General features: G+C 41.2%; 1 protein-coding gene across 1 annotated transcript in view; it reads right to left on the minus strand.

Annotated features, from left to right (window-relative positions):
- LOC306856708 (sodium- and chloride-dependent GABA transporter 3-like) overlaps positions 1-23326 on the minus strand; it is a 42778-nt gene extending 19452 nt beyond the window's left edge. Inside the window, exons 1-9 of the mRNA XM_079396121.1 lie at positions 23132-23326; positions 22335-22570; positions 21534-21668; positions 21231-21371; positions 21037-21118; positions 19953-20085; positions 16580-16714; positions 6788-6891; positions 5695-5819 (exon numbers count right to left, since the gene is read on the minus strand). Of these exons, the coding sequence (XP_079252247.1) occupies positions 5695-5819; positions 6788-6891; positions 16580-16714; positions 19953-20085; positions 21037-21118; positions 21231-21371; positions 21534-21668; positions 22335-22557 (1078 nt within the window). The 5' untranslated portion in view covers positions 22558-22570; positions 23132-23326. The remainder of the gene's footprint in view (positions 1-5694; positions 5820-6787; positions 6892-16579; positions 16715-19952; positions 20086-21036; positions 21119-21230; positions 21372-21533; positions 21669-22334; positions 22571-23131) is intronic.
- Positions 23327-23693: the final 367 nt, after the last annotated feature.

Genomic DNA, 23693 nt, shown 5'->3' on the forward strand with positions numbered 1-23693 from the left:
TTCAGGGCGGGTCTGGGGTGATTTTTCAAAACGACAATAAAACTCATTCAAGTCGTCTGCCAGGTTTTGATTCTCCAGAGTGCTGGGGATGGTGACTTGTAACTGGTGCTATCCTTCATTCCTTTCCACACTGAAGCAGGATCACTGGAAGATAATTTTTTCCTTAGCTTGTCAGAATAATTCCTCTTTGCCACTCTGATCTCCTTTTCCAGTGTGTATTTGGCCTGTTTGTACAAGACTTTATCTCCTTTTCTGTAAGCATCTTCTTTGGCCTGACGGAGCTGTCTGAGTTTTGCAGTGAACCATGGTTTGTCATTGTTGTAGATTAGATGAGTCCTGTTAGGAATGCACATATCCTCACAGAAACTGATATAAGATGTTACAGTCTCTGTGATCTCGTCCAGATCGATGGCAGCGGCTTCAAAAACAGTCCAATCAGTGAGAGAGAAACAGGCTTGTAGATCCCGCTCTGTTTCATTAGTCTATCTTTTAACAGATCTTAATACAGGCTTTGCAGATTTAAGTTTCTCCCTGTAGGTCGGAATAAGATGAACCAAACAGTGATCAGAGAGTCCTAAAGCTGCTCGTGGAACCAAGTGATATGCGTCCTTTATTGTTGTGTAACAGTGATCCAATATATTACTGGCCCTGGTGGGACATGTGATGTGCTGTCTGTATTTTGGCAGTTCACGGGAGAGATTTGCTTTATTAAAGTCCCCGAGAATGATTAAAACAGAGTCTTGGTGTTTTTGCTCACTCTCTGTGATCAGATCAGTGAGTTTCTGTAAAGCTGTGCTCACGTGCGCTTGCGGTGGAATGTAGACACTCACGAGAATGAACGAGCAGAACTCCCGCGGCGAATAGAACGGCTTGCAGTTAATGAAGAGCGTTTCTAGATCTGAACAGCACAACTTCTTTAACACAGTTACATCTGTACACCACCTCTCATTGATGTAAAAGCACGTCCCGCCGCCGCGCGATTTCTCCATTGATTCCGTGTCCCAATCTGCTCTGATCAGCTGGTAATTAGGCAGATGTAGTACGCTGTCCGGTATGTCGCCATTTAGCCAGGTTTCCGTGAAACACAGAGCAGCAGAGTTAGAAAAATCCTTGTTTGTCCGGGAGAGCAGAAGGAGTTTGTCCGTTTTGTTGGGTAGAGAGTGGAGATTCGCCAGATGGATGCTAGGCTACGTCTTTCGAAATCCGCGCTGACGAAGCTTTACGAGCGCTCTGGCTCGCTTCCCCCGCCTGCGCCTCCTGTAGCGTTTGACCAGAGCTACGGCTCAGCCAACTACAATGTCCAGCAAAACATCCGAAAAATCGAAATCCGGTAAAAGATTTTGTGGTGTGTTCTGCCGAATGTTCAGCAGGTCATCCCTGGTAAAACTGATCGTATTTGAAAAACAAAAAACAGGAAAAACAAACAAAAACAGTAAAAACACTGGAGAGCAACGCACAATAGCTTCCATCAGCGGCGCCATCTTGGAAATATATTAGGGCTGTCAAAGTTAAATATAATTATTTTATTATATTATTATATTAATATTATTATTTGCGTAAAAAAAATATTAAGGCGTAATTTTTTTTAGATTAATCGCATTCATTAATATTTTTTTAACACAAATTAATCGTTTGATAAGGTTTGACCCCAACTTCTTGAATTCATCGCAGCGCGGAAGGTAATTAGTGGCTGCGTCCCAATGTGCACACTATCCATCCTAAATTGTATGTGATTTTAGTAATTTTCAATCATTTTCAATACCTCTCTATCTCAATACAGAGAGAGAGAGGTATACTCATATGTGATAAGGGTACAGCGTACCAGTCTTGCCAGGGTCACGCTTTTCCCGCACAATTGGGCTATTTTGAAAATACAGTTGCGGGAAATATTACAGAGCCGTGGGTTGCGTTTTTTTGGGCTACTTTTATAATGTACTGCGGCCGCCCAAAGTGTATGTGTATGTGTATGTGTACACATGTGATCACAAAAGGAAGTTATTAGAAACACTCGATGATGGTTTAAAGTGAGTTCTGAGTTAAAGTGTACTATTAATCTCATAAATTGTCTTATGTAGCGTGATGATTCTTCTTCATAATGCATTTTGTCATAATACTTCATTTAAGGTCGCAAGGAAAATGTTTTGTTGTATTTATTTAGAAATACTTTCGATAATAGTTGGGTAAATGTGTACTGGGATTGAAGCAATATGTGGCTTGGTAAACGTTTTATTGCCAGTATAAAGGCTGATAACGGCTGAATAAAAATAAAAGAATAATAAGCATTATGTCTCATACTTTGCAGAGATGTGAAAGGTTCTGTTTCCTTAAACTAGTTTGTCATGCATTCCTTTATTTCAACACATTTACAAGTAAATCCTAGTATCTTAAATTTGCGATGAACAGTGATTAATCTGTGATTAACGCGATTAAATTTTTTAATCGATTGACAGCACTATATATATATATATATATATATATATATATATATGTGTGTGTGTGTGTGTGTGTGTGTGTGTGTGTGTGTGTGTGTGTGTGTGTGTACTGTACTGTGTATATTTATTATGTATATACAAATTCACACATACAGTATATATTTTGAAAATATTTACATGTACAGTGGGGGAAAAAAATATTTTGTGCGTTTGCCCACTGACAAAGAAATGATCAGTCTATAATTTTAATGGTTGATTTATTTGAACAGTGAGAGACAGAATCCAGAAAAATGCATTTCAAAAAAGTTATAAACTGTTTTGCATTTTAATGAGTCAGATAAGTATTTGACCCCTTCGCAAAACATGACTTAGTACTTGGTGGCAAAACCCTTGTTGGCAATCACAGAGGTCAGACGTTTCTTGTAGTTGGCCACCAGGTTTGCACACATCTCAGGAGGGATTTTGTCCCACTCCTCTTTGCAGATCCTCTCCAAGTCATTATGGTTTTGAGGCTGACGTTTGGCAACTCGAACCTTCAACTCCCTCCACAGATTTTCTATGGGATTAAGGTCTGGAGACTGGCTAGGCCACTCCAGGACCTTAATGTGCTTCTTCCTGAGCCACTCCTTTGTTGCTTTGGCCGTGTGTTTTGGGTCTTTGTCATGCTGGAATACCCATCCACCTCCCATTTTCAATGCTCTGGTCCTGACAGTACATGGCCCCGTCCATCGTCCCTTTGATGCGGTGCAGTCGTCCAGTCCCCTTAGCAGAAAAACATCCCCAAAGCATAATGTTTCCACCTCCATGTTTGACGGTGGGGATGGTGTTCTTGGGGTCATAGGCAGCATTCCTCCTCCTCCAAACACAGAGAGTTGAGTTGATGCCAAAGAGCTGGATTTTGGTCTCATCTGACCACAACACTTTCACCCAGTTCTCCTCTGAATCATTGGTAAACTTCAGACGGGCCTGAAAATGTGCTTTCTTGAGTAGGGGGACCTTGCAGGCGTTGCAGGATTTCAGTTCTTCACGGCGTAGTGTTACCAATTGTTTTCTTGGTGACTATGGTCCCAGCTGCTTTGAGATCATTGACAAGATCCTCCCGTGTAGTTCTAGGCTGATTCCTCCCCGTTCTCATGATCATTGAAACTCCACGAGGTGAGCCCCATGGAGCCCCAGACCGAGGGAAATTGACAGTTATTTTGTGTTTCTTCCATTTGCGAATAATCGCACCAACTGTTGTCACCTTCTCACCAAGCTGCTTGGCGATGGTCTTGTAGCCCATTCCAGACTTGTGCAGGTCTACAATCTTGTCCCTGATATCCTTGGACAGCTCTTTGGTTTTGGCCATGGTGGAGAGTTGGGAATCTGATTGATTTATTGCTTCTGTGGACAGGTGTCTTTTATACAGGTAACAAGCTGAGACTCCCTTTAAGAGAGTGCTCCTAATCTCAGCTTCTTACCTGTATAAAAGACACCTGGGAGCTAGAAATCTTGCTGATTGATAGGCGATCAAATACTTATTAGACTCATTGCAAATCAAATCAATTTATAACTTTTTTTAAATGCGTTTTTCTGGATTTTTTTTGTTTTGTTTGTTGTTGTTGTTATTGTCTCTCACTGTTCCAATAAACCTACCATTAAAATTATAGACTGATAATTTCTTTGTCAGTGTGCAAACGAACCAAATCAGCAGGGGATCAAAAAAATATTTCCCCCCACTGTATATACATTTATATATTTATATTCTTATATTTTATATATAAATAAATATATTTAATATATAAACATAACATATTTTTCTTAAATATATACATGCATGTGTTTGTCTTTATATATACATAATTAATATACACAGCATACACACATATATTATGTAAACAAAAACTTTATTTTGGATGTGATTAATCGTTTGACAGCACTAGTATGTATGTATGTTTATTGGTCCCCTGCAATGTTCAAGACATGGTGATGGCCTTGTGTTCTGGGGTGCGTTTTCCAAAAGCATCATTAACTAACTCAGGCCACAAGTTCCACTGAACTCTATTTGTAACAACGGAACATGCAACCATAGTTGCTTTTGGTTGGGTACTAAGAGAGCATGCATTAGATTGGCAAAAGCGGTCTCAGTGACGGTCCTGGTGAAATAGTCTAACCATGCCATGTGGCTTGGCTCTGGTTTTGCTGTACAGAGACACCTGTCCAAAAGCAGCAAGCCAAGAGCAGAGATCACTGTGCCGTAACACTAGAATAATGTACTAGAATATCAGCTTAGAACTACTGTTCATCAGATAATATTGAGTGCAGAAAAATGCCAATAGTAGAGCTTTAGTAAAACTCTTTAAATAATGTTTATGAATCACTTTTTGAGAACGTAGTGACTGAACATTTGTTTTACTATATTGTTTTTCTATATGTGACCCTGGACCACAAAACCAGTCATAAGGGTGAATTTGTTGAAATTGAGATTTATACATCATCTGAAAGCTAAATAAATAAGATTCCATTGATGTATGGTTTGTTATGATAGGACAATATTTGGCCGAGATACAACTATTTGAAAATCTGGAATCTGAGGGTGGATAAAAATCAAAATACTGAGAAAATCACCATTAAAATTGTCCAAATGAAGTGTTTAGCAATGAATATTACAAATCAAAAAAGTTTTGATATATTTACGGTAGGAAATTTACAAAATATCTTCATGGAACATGATCTTTACTTAATGTCCTAATGTTTTTTGGCCTAAAAAAAACAATAATTTTGACCCATACAATGTATTTTTGGCTATTGCTACAAAAATATCCCAGCGACTTAAGACTGGTTTTGTGGTCCAGGGTCACATATTGTACTGGAACAGGTTTCAGAACCAATGCTCTAAGCAACTGAATTCCCAGACATATTTATATAAAGTCAGATAATTTATAAAACCCTTCAAAGTGTATTTCAGTCACTTTTACAATCATTCTTACTCTACTGTAGTAAATAAGTAATGCTGAATTGTTGAATAAGTCATACAATAAAAAACTTTTCTGAGAAGTGCTTTAAATTGCACGAGTCCAAACACACCACACTCAAGACATCTCACCGTAGGTTACTGTATCTCAAATAAATACAAAAAAAACCTCTCACTCTCACACATATTACTTTTCTATAGAAATGAGCTAAAGTAATTAGAATTACTATAGATCAACCCAATTTGCAAATTTGCAAACTGTTCCCAAAGAAAGGTTTCAACAGATTTAGCTCACAAATTCACACTCACCTGACTCTGCCACTGCCTCTATTGGCACATTCTGCTCATATGCCATGAAGCCCAAGACAGAGAAGATGGCAAATCCTGCCACAAAACTTGTGCCACTGTTCAGACAGCACAGCATGATGCAGTCCCTGCAAAGACAACGCACAGCACTTCACATCCACTGAACCAATACATATGTGTTCATCCCTCTTTTGACTTTCAGCACTGAATCACAGTGGACTTCAATTTTTGCCATTGATCAACAGAAAAAGACTTGTTCATGTCAAAGTGATCTAAAATGATAATAAAATTTAAATAAAAAAAAATTGATTCCATAAGTATTCATCCTTGTTAAGCTATATATTTTTGTAATATACAACAAATCTGTGAATTGCATATGTTTTTGAATTAAATGTTATATAAACACGTCTCTGGAAAATAGAATGTCCACCATCTGGTAAGTCAGTCTTCTGTCACTTGCACCACGAAAAAAACAAACAAAAAAGACACAGGATGGAGACAAGAAGATTTCCAAGAAAAACAAATGAATAATTGAAAGACACTGGCAAGGGAAACTTCCAGAAAACCAATTAAGGATATGGTGGCAGAGACTGGAGAGACAGTTGCCAGCTTTATGAGAAAGTGGCAAAGTGAAGCCAACATTAAATATGTCATATTTCAGCAACAACATGCCAGAGGACATGTGGAAAGGTTTCTATCGTCTGATGAGAGCAAAATCAAAAGTCCTGATCTCAGTCCAATTTATGGGTGGACAAGTAAACATTTGTCCACGCTCAATCTCCATATGACCTGACTGGGTTTGAACAGTTTTGCAAAGAGTGGAGAATCACTGCAATGATGAGAGCAAAGCTGAGAGATGCTGATAAAGGTGCAAACCATGCTGCCAGTGGTGCTTCTGCTAAATACACACTTGGAAATTCTAGTAGCAGCTGTATAAATGTATTTCACTTTGACATGAAAGAACATTTTCTGTTGACTAAAACAGAAAATGTTGTTCAAAATAAACACAGTAAAATATGTTGTTCAAAATAAACACAGTAAAAGTTCCAGGAGGTTGTATAGGCACTGTAAACTTATCACTTGACTGGACTCTCACCTGTAGCAGTTGTTGTTGTAGCTGTTGTAACTGCCGAGAGCCGTAAGACAGCCCAGACATATAGCATATGAGAAGAAGATCTGAGTGCCTGCATCCACCCACACCTGCAACAATCACTAATTAATAACCCAACCAGAACTGCTGTCATTCATTATACTGGTGCTGCCATGCGATTGTAAGACATGCTCTAGTTGTCATTTATTTTGAGAAGTGAGAAGATGTGGTCACATATTAATCGTCGGTTCATTAATCATCAATTCTCAGTTCTTTCTGACACTTACCACCCATCATTTTACTTTTTGTATTTTTCATTGTAACCCTTTCAACTGGAGCAGATAGGTAATTACAGTACATGTCATACACAAAAGAAAAAATTACTCTAGAAAAGAAAAAATATTGCTTGCATTTGTCCATATAATGGCAGTGAATCACTACAGAATAAGGAGTCATTACATTAATATCAGATGGTAGGACAATCAAGACATGTTAAAAACAGGTGCGCGCAAGAAAACTTGTCTGGAGTTTTACATTATCAACCCATACATGTTCAGTGACTGCGAGCTGCATTGCACGCAGGGCTAAAATTTTGGCTATCATGAAAAGTCTCCAGATGTAAGCAGTGTAAGCAGCAAACACCCACATAAAAGCAGCGGTGCAACTGCAAAGGCTTTATCATAGCAAAGGCTACATATAGGAATTCCATAAGCAGAAATCTAGCATTAATTCTGATCATGGCTTGTCTTGAAAAACGAAGACCATTAGATGTTTGTTGTAGGATAATTCACACTGCAGGACTTTGCGCCAAACCTTCTGGCACTGACAGATTTTCGTAAAATGTTTCGTAAAAGGTCAAATGTGATTGCAGCGGTCATTCATTGGCTGTTGGTGAACATGTAAAACTAGTGATTGAAGACAACAGATTTTAGCCTTGGATCAGAGGAATCTTTTAGGATTTGCCAAATTTGTCTCAGACGGCCAAATCGTGACCAAAATCGTACAGTGTGTGCATGGCTTAACATGCTGTTGATCCTTCGCATGCTGCAAAAACAGCACCGACCTGCCAAGGCATGGAATCTACAAGACCCCTGAAGGTGTCCTGTGGTATCTGGCACCAAGACATCAGCAGCAGATCCTTCAAGTCCTGTAGGTTGTGAGGTGGAGCTGCCATGGATCAAACTGGTCCAGCACATCACATACATGACCAATCAGATTGAGATCTAGGGAATTTGAAGCCCAAGATATCCTGCTGAAAGAGGCGACTTCCACCAGGGAACACCGCTGTCATGAAGGATAATAATAATAATAATTCATTACATTTATATAGCGCTTTTCTGCTTTTCTAAGCACTCAAAGCGCTCTACATTGTGAGGGGTGGTGTGATGCGACGGCAGCCATAGTGCGCCAGAACGCCCACCACACACCATCTTACTGGTGGAGAGGAGACAGTGATGAAGCCAATCAATGTAAGGGGATGATTAGGAGGCCATGATGGTCAGAGACCAATGGGGAAATTTGGCCAGGATGCCGAGGTCACACCTCTACTCTTTCGAAAGACATCCTGGGATTTTTAATGACCACAGAGAGTCAGGACCTCGGTTTAACGTCTCATCCGAAAGACGGTGCTTTTTGACAGTATAGTGTCCCCGTCACTATACTGGGGCATTAGGACCCACACAGACCGCAGGGTGAGCACCCCCTGCTGGCCTCACTAACACCTCTTCCAACAGCAACCTAGTTTTCCCAGGAGGTCTCCCATCCAGGTACTGACCAGGCTCAACCCTGCTTAGCTTCAGTGGGCAAGTCTTGGGCTACGGGGTGATATGGCTGTGGATTTTGATAAAAAAGTGTCGCAACACAGTGCATCAGAATGTACGTGGTCTGGAACAATGTTTAGGTAGGTAGCACATGTTAAACGTATGTTCACATGAATGACCGAGCCTTGCCCAGAGCAGCAGACTGCCTCCATCAGCTTGTCATCATTCCAAAGTGCATCCAGATGGACTCATCATTGGACCAGACAACCTTGTTCTTACTGCTTTCGACAGTGGACAGAAGTCATCACAGGCGCTCTGATTTGTCTGCAGCTACGCAACCTCATATGCACCAGAGTGCGATGATGCACTGTGTGTTCCGACACTTTTTTTATCATAGCCAACAGCAACATTTCATGTGACTTATGCCACAGTAGTGGTTTGTCCGTCCTCGGACCACTGTTGGTAATTTTGCAACACTGATGACACAAGGGACATAATTTGGCCCTTTTCAAAATCACTCAGAACTTTATTCCTGCCTATTTTCTCCAGCATCCAGCATGTTGACTACGAGAACTGAGAACCATCTATTCTATCCAGATCTTAATATGTGACCTTGTTAAGAGATGATCAATGATAGTCACTCCATATGTGACTGGTCTTGGTGTTTCAGCAGTTGTTTTGGCTAAACTCTTCCTTTAGAACACAAGATAAGCATTGTAATGTTATCTCTGGAACAGCATAAAACCAAAGTTAGATTTAGGACATTTAATTTTGGTTTACATGGGCAGCAGGAAGCTTCACACTCCCGTCTACATCAATGCACACAGCAGTCACTAGATATGTTTCCATCACCCTGTTTTAATGCACCTTTTGAAGTATCGCAACAGAGGCGAGCGATGGAAATGGCAAAAAAAAAATCACTTAATTCGCAAAAAAAGGTTGAGGTGTTTTTTTTTTTCTTGTGCAAAAAAAAGGGGTCATGCAAATAATGGGAGACGAAAAAATTTGTCTCATTTGCCGAATAAATTCCTCCATATGCATCATAAAAGTCACGTGACTTTGCACAATGGGATGGTATAACCTGACTAACCAGTGAGCCAAAGTTGTTGCACAGCATCTGACATGTTGTTATGGTCATTCTGAAATGCCCGAGCAAAGTCTGTCATCAAAGTATTTCTGTATAATTGTCTTACACGACTGTATAACTGCCTTCCAGAACTGTTAAGGCCATTGCACACTGAGTCCGAATTTTTCGTCCGAAATTTTCGCACGTTGAAAAATAAATACGACCTCACGTTTTGTCAATCACGTTTGCACACTGCCTCCGAAATTTTCGTCCGTCAAAAAAAAATTCGGATCGGGTTCGATTTTTTGCGTTATTCGCATCCGTATAAAGCATTTTGAGATGCTTTGAGAAGGTGTTTTGACAATTCAGAGCCACCGTACAAGCGAAAGCCAAAATCCAAAATAGTGTCAGACAAATTAATACACTTTGTCTTGCAGCACAGCACACTTTATGACAAACAAATTGCGGAATACAAAATATAAAGAACTGCTGTAGCCTATTTTTTATGCCTGGCGCGCACCTTTCCGATGCCGCAGTTCGGTGTGTGTGTGTGTGTGTGTGTGTGTGTGTCTGTGTGTGTGTGTCTCTATACCTCAGACAGTCTCTGTTCAGGATAAATTGGTTCACGGAAATTGGTGGTCTTTTTATTATGTGGATTCAGTATCACTAGCAAAGTATCAAACTGAGGCATTGACATCCTGAAATAAACTTTGAATCTCTCGAGATAATCCCGCAGCTTTTTGATAAGGAGGTGGAACCTTCCTCTCTGCGCAATTTAAGGATTGGATGGACCCAATATTTCCTTTTTCTTTTTCTTTTTTTAAAAAGAGAGAGGACAACAAAATCATCCTCACTACTTAAAGACATTTTGTATAGTTTTGCGATTTTTTTCGCAACGGATTAATTAAAACGCATCGGACTCAGTGTGCAAGGTCTCTGTGCGTGACGAATTTTTAAGATTGCGAATGCGAAAAAACGCATGCGAAAATTTCGGACTCAGTGTGCAGAGACCTTTACACAACTACATTCCCAAACATCCACGAAAGCAATCCTCTGTCAGATCGCTCTCCCACTTTTATTTGTGATATTTAGCGTCAGTTTATCAGGAAGTGACGATTCTGTTCTCTTTGACTCGTTGAATGGAAATGGTGCTTATTCGCAAATGTTTTATGTGACATTCTAATTTTACGCACAAGTTAAATTCGCAACTTTGGATGGAAACCCAGCTATTAACTTTCGAGAACAACCACTGTCTTGGAAAACCGATTCTGATGCAAGATTCTCTCACTTGCAACTGGCTAAAATGATCTTGAAGAGCTCGAACTCTCTGAATAGAGTTATTCTGCCCCATAGAGGCTGTGTGTAAAAATGTGGCCATAGGGGATCCATGTGAGTCAGTGGAAGAGAAGCAAGCCAGCACCTCTTTAAAATGCTTTCACATAACCATTGAGCCACTAATCTCCTTTACTGGGAAAACAATTGACAACACAGTATTTGCTTCCTCCAGCGGGTAACCAGGGTAACCCTTCTGACCTCACATACACAGAGCAACTTCCCTCCAAGAACATCCATTCTATGGGGATGGTCATTTACATCTTTTCTGTTTAACATTCGGCCGGTGCGAATGCTCTGGTTTGGCTTTACTCGGACACGGCGCTACATTCTTTAAAAGCTGCTTATTGATGTTGTGGCTAATTTGGAGGTTTGTTTTCTCGTTTTAGCCATGAAGTGTATCCTAAAGAAACATTTTGATTGAAAACTCGTCTCTGGTTGTCAGTTAAAATGTGTTACTGATTTTAAAATCATCCAAAAAACATGTTGTTCAATGTGATTTGAACACTGTTGTCAATGAGGGAAAATTCAGTGCGAAATGCAATTAATAAAATACAGCTAACCACTTAATCATAGTTATTAGTTAATGACTTAAAAACAAGGAAGTATTTAAAAAATTTTTTTTTTTTACAATCAAAGGCTGTGCGTCCATGGCATTTTGGAGCAAATTCATCTCTCACTTAGAACAAAGCCAAATCGCTCAGATGGCGAAATGAACATGCTGAGTGCAATACTGTTGGGTCTATGAAGTTTAGGCAATATTAGTAAACTTCAATGTTTGATTTTTTATTTTTTAAGTGGTTTCAATGGTTGTTTTAAACACTTTTGGTGCAGTGCTCGATTGTAACTTGATGTCAAATATAAAATGTGGGATCTGAAGCTCATATTTCCTTGCAGTTAACTTCATTGCATAATGCATAATTGTAATTGTAGACTGTTAGAAAACAATCTTGTGATATGGCTAACAGAAAAAAAAGATGATGATATATGTTTCTGATGACTACATTTCACGAAGTCCTCCACATTACCACAGGAAAACACCAAACACTAGAAGTTGATTTTGTCCAAATCGGATATACTTTTATAGTTTTCCGTTCTATAAACATGCAGTTTTAAACATCAGTGGAAACTCTCTGGCACAGAAAACTGAATTGCGTGGTGAGATTTTAAAGGAAGATGGTGAATAAAACAACGGAGCATAGAGAATGTGAACAGAACTCCTATTGTGTGGCATGAAAGCTAATTAAACATTGGTGTCGGAGGCACCCCCATCGCCAAACAGCACCCTTTATCACCCTTTCTCTTTCTCGCGTTTCCTTTATGTCGCTCGCTCTCACAGGCTATCGATGCTACTTCACATACATTCCTTCAGTCCTGGTTTCTGTTCACTGGGATGATGGAACTGTGGAGCATGACACACTGATCTCCACGTCTGAGGTTTAGCCATGCATGGGCATCCAGTAATCCCACCAAAAGGCCTGAGAGCTCCCTGCTTCCTGGAAGACTTGGCACTGCTTTCTTGTAGTACATCAATTCATTTAGATTTGGAAAACAAACTTTTTTTATGTCATTCTAAATCCCTTTTTGATGGACAACACTTGTTTCGTTTTGAGTAATTATTTATTTTTTCTATTTTCCATGATAACATATTTGTGACCTAAAGGTTTAAGTAGTAGATGTTGTGGTTATCTTTGATTTCTTTGTAAGTTTGGTAAAACTCATTCTAGATATGTAAGAAAAAAGTGAACAATCGACTGGGACAATTCAATTCACCTTCAGCAGTAAAACAAACCTTTCAGCTCAAATACAAGACAAATTTTCACAGTCATTCTGTCACAGAATGGCGAAGAAGCGCCGCGAAAAGACGGAGTCAGGGTCCAAGTGCAGGGAAGGTGCTCTTTAATTGAAACAAAAAGGCCAACACGGCACAAAAACAAAACAGAAACGGACTGGGATACAAAACGGCAACACAGTGCATGTATCCCAGATCCGAGCAGACACTAGAAACAAAACACATCAGATAACAAATATCAAATAACGCAACCAGGTAGAGTGGTGGGAGAGGGGAGACTAAATAGTCTGTGGCAATGGGGAACAGCTGCGGGTGTCGTGTGTAATAATGATGCGGCAGGTGTGAGTGAGGTGGCAGGTGTATTTGGTTATGGGAAATGAGTCCAGGAGGACGGGAGATGGCGGCCTCCTGTGGCGACAGGGAGAAGTGCCAGACCCGGACTCATGACATGACCCCTCCCTTAAGGAAAGGCTTCCAGACGTTCCACCAAAAACCCCAAAAGTCCGGAGGGAGGTGGAACAGGGGGAGGGATGGCGGGCCAGGCCCGTGTAGCGGAGGGGGACCTGGGGCCTGAGGCAGTGCCGGCGGGATGGAGACCCAGGGCAGAATCAGCGGCCACCACAGCGGTGTGTGTGGAGCTGCCACCCTGCAGCGGGCAATGGTGGGCTCCACCGCTTCGGGGGGGCACATCAGGGTGGGGAACATCAGCGGACACTGCCGCCATCTCGGGAACTTTGTGAGCGAGCACAGCTGTCTCGGGAGGAACATGAGCGAGCATAGCTGTCTCGGGAGGAACGTGAGCGAGCACAGCTGTCTCGGGAGCTTCGTGAGCGAGCACAGCTGTCTCAGGAGGAACGTGAGCGAACACCGCTGTCTCGGGAGCTTCGTGAGCGAGCACGGCTGTCTCGGGAGGAACGTGAGCGAGCACGGCTGTCTCGGGAGCTTCGTGAGCGAGCACGGCTGTCTCGGGAGCTTCGTGAGCGAGCACGGCTGTCTCGGGAGGAACGTGAGCGAGCACGGCTGTCTCGGGAGGAACGTGAGCGAGCACGGCTGTCTCGGGAGGAACGTGAGCGAGCACGGCTGTCTCGGGAGGAACGCGAGCGGTCACCATCGACCTCGGGAGCTTCGTGAGCGGTCAACGCCGCTCGCACCGACATCAGCGGGGGTTCCCGCACGCTGCGCATCAGCCCAGGATGCTCCGGAAGCAGGCGCGAGGCACTGGGCGCGGCCTCCGCCGCCCCCCAGATCGCCGCCTCAGGAGAACTGTGAACGGGCTCCGCAGCTAACTCCACCCTGAAGGCTGAGCCGCTCACCTGCTGAGCCAGGTCGATGTAGTCCTCCAGCGACTCCTCGGGGTCCCAGTATGGCACCAGGGACTTGAAGGGCTCGGCCAGGCCTCCGTAAAAGAAGACTATGAGGCAGGTCTTATCCATAGCCGCCCGCCGAGCCACTCCAATGAAGTCCCTGGCATACTCCTCCATGCTCCGGTCTCCCTGGCGGATGTTGAGCAACCTCCCTGCTGTCACGGAACGACGAAGAAGCGCCGCGAAAAGACGGAGTCAGGGTCCAAGTGCAGGGAAGGTGCTCTTTAATTGAAACAAAAAGGCCAACACGGCACAAAAACAAAACAGAAACAGACTGGGATACAAAACGGCAATACAGTGCATGTATCCCAGATCCGAGCAGACACTAGAAACAAAACACATCAGATAACAAATATCAAATAACGCAACCAGGCAGAGTGGTGGGAGAGGGGAGACTAAATAGTCTGCGGCAATGGGGAACAGCTGCGGGTGTCGTGAGTGTAACAATGATGTGGCAGGTGTGAGTGAGGTGGCAGGTGTATTTGGTTATGGGAAATGAGTCCAGGAGGACGGGAGATGGCGGCCTCCTGTGGCGACAGGGAGAAGTGCCAGACCCAGACTCATGACACATTCAAGAGGATCAGCAAATAGTGTCACAGCTGAGAAAAGAGTCTAAGCTTTTTGCAGGGAGAACTGCATCTACATGACAGCTTAATAAGACAGTTAGTCAAATCAGGATCTTGAAAAGCAGCAAGCATTTTCTCAGTCTAACAACTTCAAATAATCACTCAGGAGATCAAATTTTAAATTAATTTAGGTATTTATTTATTCTGAATAACAGATCTCCACTTGCACATCGAGCTCGAGCTTATGCTATTTTTGCCAATAATTGTATTTTTAATGTATTTGTTTATTAGCTCTAATGCAGCAAAATGAAAAGCAGTTTGAGAAATGAAGTTTGGTTATACATGCCTGTCACCTTATAAACCAGGATAAATTATTAGTGTTGTCTGGGACAATGATTAATGTTTATGATTAATTAGCTCGGAAAGTCAGGGCTTAAAGAAAATCCAGAGTTTATGAAATTGTTCACATGTGTTCATTGCATAATAAGAATAAACTTGTACTGATTGATTTTAAAATATATCATTGCCTTTGTTTTGTCTCAAGATGCACCCCAGTAATGTTTTTTATTTCTAAGCATGTTTATAAAAATTACTTAAATGTCCTAATTGAACTATGGCCTAATCCTGGCTTAGCCTATCCCCTGTCTGTGAAACCGGGCCATAGAGTTTTAGCCATTTTAAAAATGTCATAAAGTTTCATTATGGTAAGAATGGGCCTTAAGTCTTCAAATTTTCACCTTTTGTGTTCCACAGAAGAAAGACAGTCATTCTGCTTTGGAATGACAATAGCATAAGTAATTTAAGTGCAAATCATAAAATAGTAAATCTATTTTAAAGATTCATGCTTGTGTTACTTATATCTCCAGCTGTACCAAATCTATCCAACGCTGGTTTCACTGTCATACATTAAGGTAAATTAAATTTTTACAGACTGAATTTCTCTGTCATAAACGCATCAAGTAAAGCAAAAATTATGCTCTATAACCTACTACACTGGATAATAACTGAGCACAAAGTCTGCATGCAAGCTTTTGTTTTGCCAGAAAACTACAGGGAGACCTTTAATTTTCTGTGACAACAGGTTTACAAACAATTCTCATTGTGTAATCTTCAAATGTGGGTGATTATATCAATGTGAAAAGTACATTTGATGCAAACATTTTACGCATCTTTGTTCCGAAACACACAATGCAACAGACAATAGCCTATACTTATTTAATTAAATTACAGCTTTTTGCGATGACATCGAAATTTCAATATGAAACTGTGATTCCCATCTAAAGAAACACAATTTTTCAGGTATTTGATTTTAAAACTGGTGGTTAAGGCATTACACTTAAATTTAGTTTCTAGTTCGAGGTGTGCATACCTTGTTGAAGATGTTGAAGGCATGATGAAAATGCCTTAAAAATGTTATTTAAAGCAACTGTACACTGACTCCTAATCAGATCAGGCTTGCTGTTTTTTATTTTTATTTATTTATTTTTCACAGACGTCTGTTCTGTACGACAGCGTTTTAGTGCCACGTTAAAAATCTTTAAATCTAAAATTGCGAGATTAAAGTCATAATATTTTGAGAATAATGTCAAAATATTATGAGAATAAAGTCGAAATATTTTGAAATTAAAATCGAAATTACGGGTATTAATTAATAAAATCTAGTATTCTCAAAATATTATGACTTTAATCTCGTAATCTCTTTTTTTTTTCATTTTTTAACGTGGCGCTAAAACGCCATCGTAGTTCTGGGAGTGTGTAAGTTTAATGAGCTACTTTAATACAACAGTAGTATATTTACAACAGCAAATTCCACTCACTTAACTGTAGGAGGATACAGTTGATCTACTGTAGCTATAAAAAAACAGCTGGGTGTTAAATCTTTAAGAAGTACAGTGACACTGGATAAAACTGTTCGTACCTGAGGGTCTGACAGACGAGAGATGTCAGGATACAGGTAGAACTTAATTCCGTTAGCAGCTCCTGGCAGCGTGATTCCTCGAAGAAGAAGGATCAACAGCATGAAATAAGGAAAGGTTGCAGTGACATACACCACCTGCAGAGGGAAAAACAAGGCTTAGTTTCCATGGACATAAATAAAGGTCAAAGTAGTTGCAGCGGCATACTGCATATAAACATTTAGATCAAATCTGGATCTATCCAAACCAATTGGTGCAAGAAATCGCTGTACATTCACACCAAGAAAAATGAAAGTAAAAGGAATGTTTAAACTAAAAATCTTTATTATTTATTATTTCGTATCATTAAACCCGTATGACATTTTTTTTATTTTTTTTTTATATGTAGGATAGAAAATAAATTTTAAAGAATCATCATGCATCTCCTTTCCATACAACAGTTTATAGTGAATGCATCTGTCAAGCTGAAAAAAAAAAACACAAGAAAAACACCATTAAGAACCATTGTAGTAATCTTTATGACTCATACACATTTCCCCCCCGAGTATGGGACCTAACTCTATGTGGGACAAATTAGCAATTTAGATACAAATACAGGGACCTCGTAATGTTTAATCAAGATCTGGTTAAAACAACAGAAACTACTATTTCATCACAACTTTATATTGATATTACTTTCAATGCTCAAGCACGTGCTCACACTGTGGCATGCTCTAAAACTTACTCTGTGGTAAAGCACTAAGGCACTACAGACATAACAGTAACGGTATGACTTTCTGTAAAGCTGCTTTGAATCCATGTGTATGGTGCATCCCCGGAATCTTAAGTTTTGAACAATTCCTTTAAAATGAAGTTAATAAGATGAACTGTCTGCGATCTGAAGACCGAACAAATTATTATTTTTTTACCCTCCATTGTGATGGGCTATGTTGTGCAAATCAGCTGTCTAGCTGTGCAACTTGTATACCTTTCAGAGAAAGGGCTGGAGCAAATGAATGAGTGAGCGAATGAAGCAGCTCACTTAATGTGAAGGGGTTACGGAGTGCTCTGAGGGTCTGCCAGATGGAGCAGGTACTCTCCCAAAGCCTTAATTGGGTGCCAATTGAAATAGTTACTCTCAGGGGGAGGAAGAGATGCAGGTCCGAGCCAGAGGTTTTGATGGAGAAAACACTCAAGAGTGCAACACAGCACATCAACAAGACAAAAATAGAATAGCCAGGCCACCATCATGTTGTGACTTGTCAACATGATGTTCACAGTCTTGAATTATTACCAAGTCTCAACCAAACCAGTGTAAGAGCTTTGTCTCCCAAGAGACACAGAGGCTCGAATCTTCAGCACGATCACGCCGACAGCGTTAGAACATCACGGCATGATTCTTCTACGCTATACATTCAAGTTCCAGGTCCTAAGATGCTTTTGCAAAAGCCATTCACGGTCCACAGAAATGAGTTCAACATTTTGAAGCTCTTTCAGTCCCGTGAACAAAACCACCCTTGGGGGGCGGCACTAGGTTCTTGTTCCTCTGGCACCCGGTCAAGACCATGTGAGGACAAGACAGGGTTCGGACACAAAAGCTTCTACCCTGTTTCCCTCTAGAAGGAGCCCAACTGGGTTGTGTTGGCAGTGTGGGAAAATGTGTGGCATAGAAACATACAATTTCAACCTGATCTGGGTAATTTACTGTACTAAACAACAACAAACACTTCTTCATGTCGGTTAACAAACGTGTCGCCACTTCGAAGTGGCGAGAGGTTTTCTTCTTTTAAAAATGCTTTCTTGGCAAAATCAATCATTCTCTCTCTCGTTTGCTTCGAACTGCAATGCGAGATCACTGCATATCTTTGTTAATGTTGTTTAACCACGTAATCCGGTGGAGTGAAACAAACCAACCAACCACATTAAGCGGAGATCTGTAAGAGTGAGAGCTTTGATAAAGGAGATCCTTTAATCCAAATGCACCTCGCAGTATGAGCGCGGCAAAGCTCGTCCAGCTCGCTAATTCACGGCCTTTTCAATTAGTCTCATAAAATGATTACATATCCATATCCAAAAAACCATGGCCATTGCAATAAGCGAATCCCCTGCTAGGCTTTCAAAGGCATGCGTGTGTTTTTTCTCAATGAATGGGGCAATGTTTAAACTCGCCGTGAGACTTTGACACACGCTGACTTTCTCCCAACTCTCCCTGGTCAAACATTTAAGTTCCACATTCACAGGTCAGCCCCATGCCATAAATCTACCGCTGGCTAATGGGAGAATCACAAACAGTCACAAAAGACCTGCGGTGAACAGCTTAGCAAATGTCCTAAATGATGCAATCTGTATAGTGGTCAAAGGAAAGGAAGAAAGCAGTTTGCTATCCACCAGACATAATTCCTCACAGAAGGAAAGAGGCGAGCGGAGGAACTCTGCATGCTCCTCATGAACGCTCCACTTTCCCCTTGTGAATACAGAAATCAATCTTGGACAGGCTGCTAAAGCCTCACCATGAAGGAACATTCTTTCCCCTTGCTTCAGGGCCAAACAAAAGCCACTTCAGGAGATATAGGCCTTGCTGCCGAGCTTTTCTCCTGGACCTGTACAATGTGAACCCATTTATTTTTCCCCACACATCCCTCTTCCTTTCTTTGCACTTTCTTTCTGGCTCATTGAGTCTGTTAGACTTTCTTAAAGGCTGCTGGAAGAATAGAATCCAGAGGAAGTCTAGTGACTGAGTTGCAGAGATTGTCAGAGATACACAGGCCCTCATAATGCAATGGATTGTGGGTACAAGGCGAAGGTAGAGGAAGGCCAGAGCTGCATTTTGCACTCCAGACACAGGAATAATGCAAACTGTTTGTTTTCCAAAGGCACTATTTCACAGTAGGTTGGTTTGAGTTTACCAATAAACCATTTGATTATTGTGAGGATGCACCTATGTTTCCGTTCGCTTTCTGGAAAGCTGGCGACTTCTGTTCAATGGCCTTTCTGATGCCTGTCAGTCTGATATGCGAGTCGGTAGTTTTGACAGCTGACATTCACTCAACCTATGTCTAAAGTCTCAAAGTGCCATTGTCCCCTCAAAGAATCAAGACTTCATGCAGACAGTGTTTGCATTTGAGCCCTTTCTAATCGTTGGATCCACATTGTAGCTACACAATGCCGCATACTGTAGGAGCGATCCACATGTCAGAGTTGCCCTGATGACATCATTTGCAAAGACGGAATGCACGTCTCACTCACCCAATTGATTTTGGGCTGAACATTAGGGCAATAAGTTCCCCCATTCATGCAAGTCTCTCATTGAGACATCTCCAACTCGGCTTCTCAATCTTTGGTTAAAATCTACACACATTCACCACCATTTCTGGTCACTGGACCTTTTGTTTTTACCTTTCCAGTAGATTTGGGACCTTTCCAAATGCAGAAATAACATATGACCCAAGCTATAGCAAGACAGAGAGCAAGTTCCCAGCGAAGGCTGCCAATTTCTTCAATTCCAGAGGATATGCGGAGAACACGGCGTCTAGAAGGGAAAACATTCTGAAATCAATATCCTTCCCAGCAGTCGTGTAACACATGAACACAAGTCAAGCGGGCAATTACGTTCTGCAAGGTTAGCTCTAAATTTGACTACATTATGTGGACCCCATGGCACCTTCTGATGCAGTTGTACAATGGCCCTGAAACAATGATTCGTGACAATGATTTTCATTAAAATTCCAAGCGCTTCTGACTTCCAGGAGAGTCAACTCCACATGGACAACTATTCATCCTAACTTTAAGGTGATCTGAAGTTCTGTTTAACATTGACTGGTTGTGACGCAATAAATTGTGAGATTGTGAGGGAAAGCCACAATTCTCTTTCTCGCAATGCCATTTATCATCTTTGACATGTTCTTGGGTGACATCCACTGCCTAAGCCATGCCCCCTTTGAACAAACCTTCACTATTCAACCTCAGAACTGACAGCTTCTGTGCCTCTCAGTACTAGAGACCCGTATGCTCAGTGTGTGAGGCTGAGGCCAGCAACATGCGAGAACTGTCTGACCGCTAGGACTTGACTTGCTTCCTCTGTATTTGGCCTTGAATATGAAACTGTGTGGAAAAAACAAGCCAACTGTGGCCAAATTTGTGTCCATACCATTCCTAGCTGTGCAAGTGCCCTTTTGATGCTTGTTGACAACAGCAATGCAAAAAGAATGACAAATTATCAGTGAAAAAGGCTATGGATTTCCATGGATAATAAGCAGTGGATGATTGCTCTGCACATGAACTGTGCCAAAAGTTGCCTGGAAAGCTAGTGTGTTACTGTGCATATTAATTTTTGTAGTTGTGAACTGCTGGTGATCCAAGTGTTTCTGGGTGAATTCATAGACTGATCTCTTTAGGACTTGCCCTAAACCAGCTGCCAAATACTGATGTTCCTAGGAATGTGCGATATGTAATGCTAATAAACAGTCAGAGTCATACTCACTCCCAAAACTCTATGACTGGTGATGTGGCATATGGATTGGTGAAGTTGGCAATGCTTTCATTGTTAAAATCCACACAGTTCTCTGGAAAGTTAAAACAGTTCTGTTAAACAAATTTTGTCTGTTTTTCATGCATGCATTAAATTGTTTTACTTAGTTCTAGAAAATGCTTTCTTTAATCCTCAAATGAACCAACCCGTGTTCCAGTAGTGACCACACGATGCCCAGGGAAGCTCTGTTGTAAAGCAATTGAACAGGTAGAAAATGGCCCAAGCTAATATAACCACATAATAAACATTCAGGTGGGCTTCGATGACTTGGGTTGCATAGCCGATGCCTGTAAGTGAATACATAACCAATACTTAAAGCCATGAAACCATGCAGTTTTGCATCCCTTTTATTCTCATTCACTGCTGATGTATGTTCAGTTCAACAAGCAGGAATTTAATCATGAGAAAAAATATGGTTTTAAAATGAACTAGAGTGACCTAGGCCTTACCTTCAAAGAGCGGGCAGACTTTTCGCCAACATGTGATGCCTCCTTCACTAGTGAACTGACCTAGCGCTGTTTCCAGGAAGAAGATTGGGATTCCACAGCAGATGAAGAAGATGACATAAGGCACAAAGAAAGCGCCTAAAAGAGACACATAAAGTTATACCTCTCAAGCACATTTATTGAATTCATGCATAACTGATTAACAGCCAAATAGCCTAACCCAATAAACCAAAAGAAATAGTAGATGTGTGACCAGTACTCATAAATCCTGCTTTTTTTGTTTGTTTTGTTTTTGTTTTTTACTATAAAAGTGTCAAATAAAAACATGACAAGAAATATTTGAGAAGTTCCATTAGTTGTTGGATGTTTCCCAGATGGTGTGGTTTTATTAGTGCTAATATCTCTCTATAAATTATCTTGTACTGCGCTTGCACTGTTGGAAGTTGCCTTTTTGACTTTAGAAATATATCACATGGCCGCAGCTAAAATTCAATGTTTTTGTAATCTCCAGATTCATAGCCGCCCATTCAAAAAACAACCGCATCAACAGCCAACAAGTACAATGATACTACCATGTTTTTGTCATGTGTGCTTATAGTTCTTTAACACCACAGAAGTTGACCCAAAGTGCTGTCTAGCAAAACCTAGAAGCAAATCTAAAAGCATGGGTGGAAAAATTAAATATTTGCTGCATAAATAGTATGCCTGTTCACAGGAAAGGGCGGGGGGGGGGGGACTCCATCAGCCTTTGACAGGAGTAGGTGACGTGTGTCACTGAATGAGAATGAATGAATAATCTCTCACCTCCGCCGTTCTTGTAACACAGATATGGGAACCTCCAAACGTTGCCAAGGCCGATAATCTCTCCAGCCACTGACAGCACAAACTCAATCTTATTATTCCAGTGTCCTCTCTCGTTCACCACCTTCTTATCATTGCTGCGCACTGCGCTCGGGCTCGCCGTTTCGGGGTCCATCGAATCGTCCGCTTTTCCATTTATTATGGGAATCGTCTTTTCGGCTGTCATGACGTCCAACAGCCTGAAACATACGGATTACACCTGTAGCTGAAGCACGTGTCAGCACTGGAAGTGGAACCATTTTATTGCAAATGTCGGGCATAGATGCGTTAGGGCCCGTTCGCACGTTGGAATACGACTAGATGGAGCGCCATATGCATTTACTCGGTTCAAGCAGCCGTGTCAAAATAAGTCAAAGTTTGAAAGCTCGTCTGGAGACCCACGCGTCCTGATCCGTTCTGCTGCGCTACATCTCGTTATGGGAGCAACAACGCGTTCTGCGTGAACAGTTCCTTAACTGATTCTAAATGACTGCCTAAATGTAGGCTAATTGAAATGAAATCGTACTTAAAGCGTTCCGGTTTGTCGCGTCACGTCTCGATTATAATACAAGCGCTCCAGTGTCGTGCGTCGCGTCTAACGCGAGCGTTACGTTCTGTGTGTTTTGGCTATTGAACGCGAAGTGTTACCGGTTTGAATAAGAACAAAGCTATGCAGCAGTACAAAGTAATTGTGCGAATTCAGGCAAACCTGAAAAAAAACCATCCCTCACTAATGAGCACCCACTCCGCTCCTCACTTACCGGTATAGGGGTGCAGTGAACCTCCTCAGATCACCCAGTCACCACCTGCTTTAGGGGATGCTTCAGTCTGAGAGAATAAAAAGACAAAAAGAAGAAAAGTGCAAATCCCTGATGGGTGTCACAGTGTTGTGACTGTGGCAGTGAGCAGCTCACTTCTGCTGAGATCAGAGCTCAGATCTGATCTCCACTCCTCTCACTGGACAAGAGCCATGTGTCCAGCAGCAGTTCCTCTAGAGCTCACACCTCCTCAAAACACCACACTGCTTACCTTTACACCAACTGTGTGTTTGTAAACAAGTTACATTTATTTACTGCTATTTTTGTTGGGCAGTTGGTTGTAATATTTATATAAGAGTAGTCGTATTGGTTGTTTAATTCTTTATTGCTATTTTCTGTCAGAGTTGTACTAAATCTTGATTTCATGATCTAAGTTACAGTAATATAATTTATTGGTTGCATAAGTATCATTATTTAATTTCATTATGGTTTGTTTTAATCTTTATATTTGTCTCAGGATGTAAGTGAGATCTTTGACTCATTATTCTCAGGTCTTTATTCTAAC

Source organism: Barbus barbus, assembly GCF_936440315.1.
Source record: "Barbus barbus genome assembly, chromosome: 37".
Taxonomy (NCBI): Eukaryota; Metazoa; Chordata; class Actinopteri; order Cypriniformes; family Cyprinidae; genus Barbus; species Barbus barbus.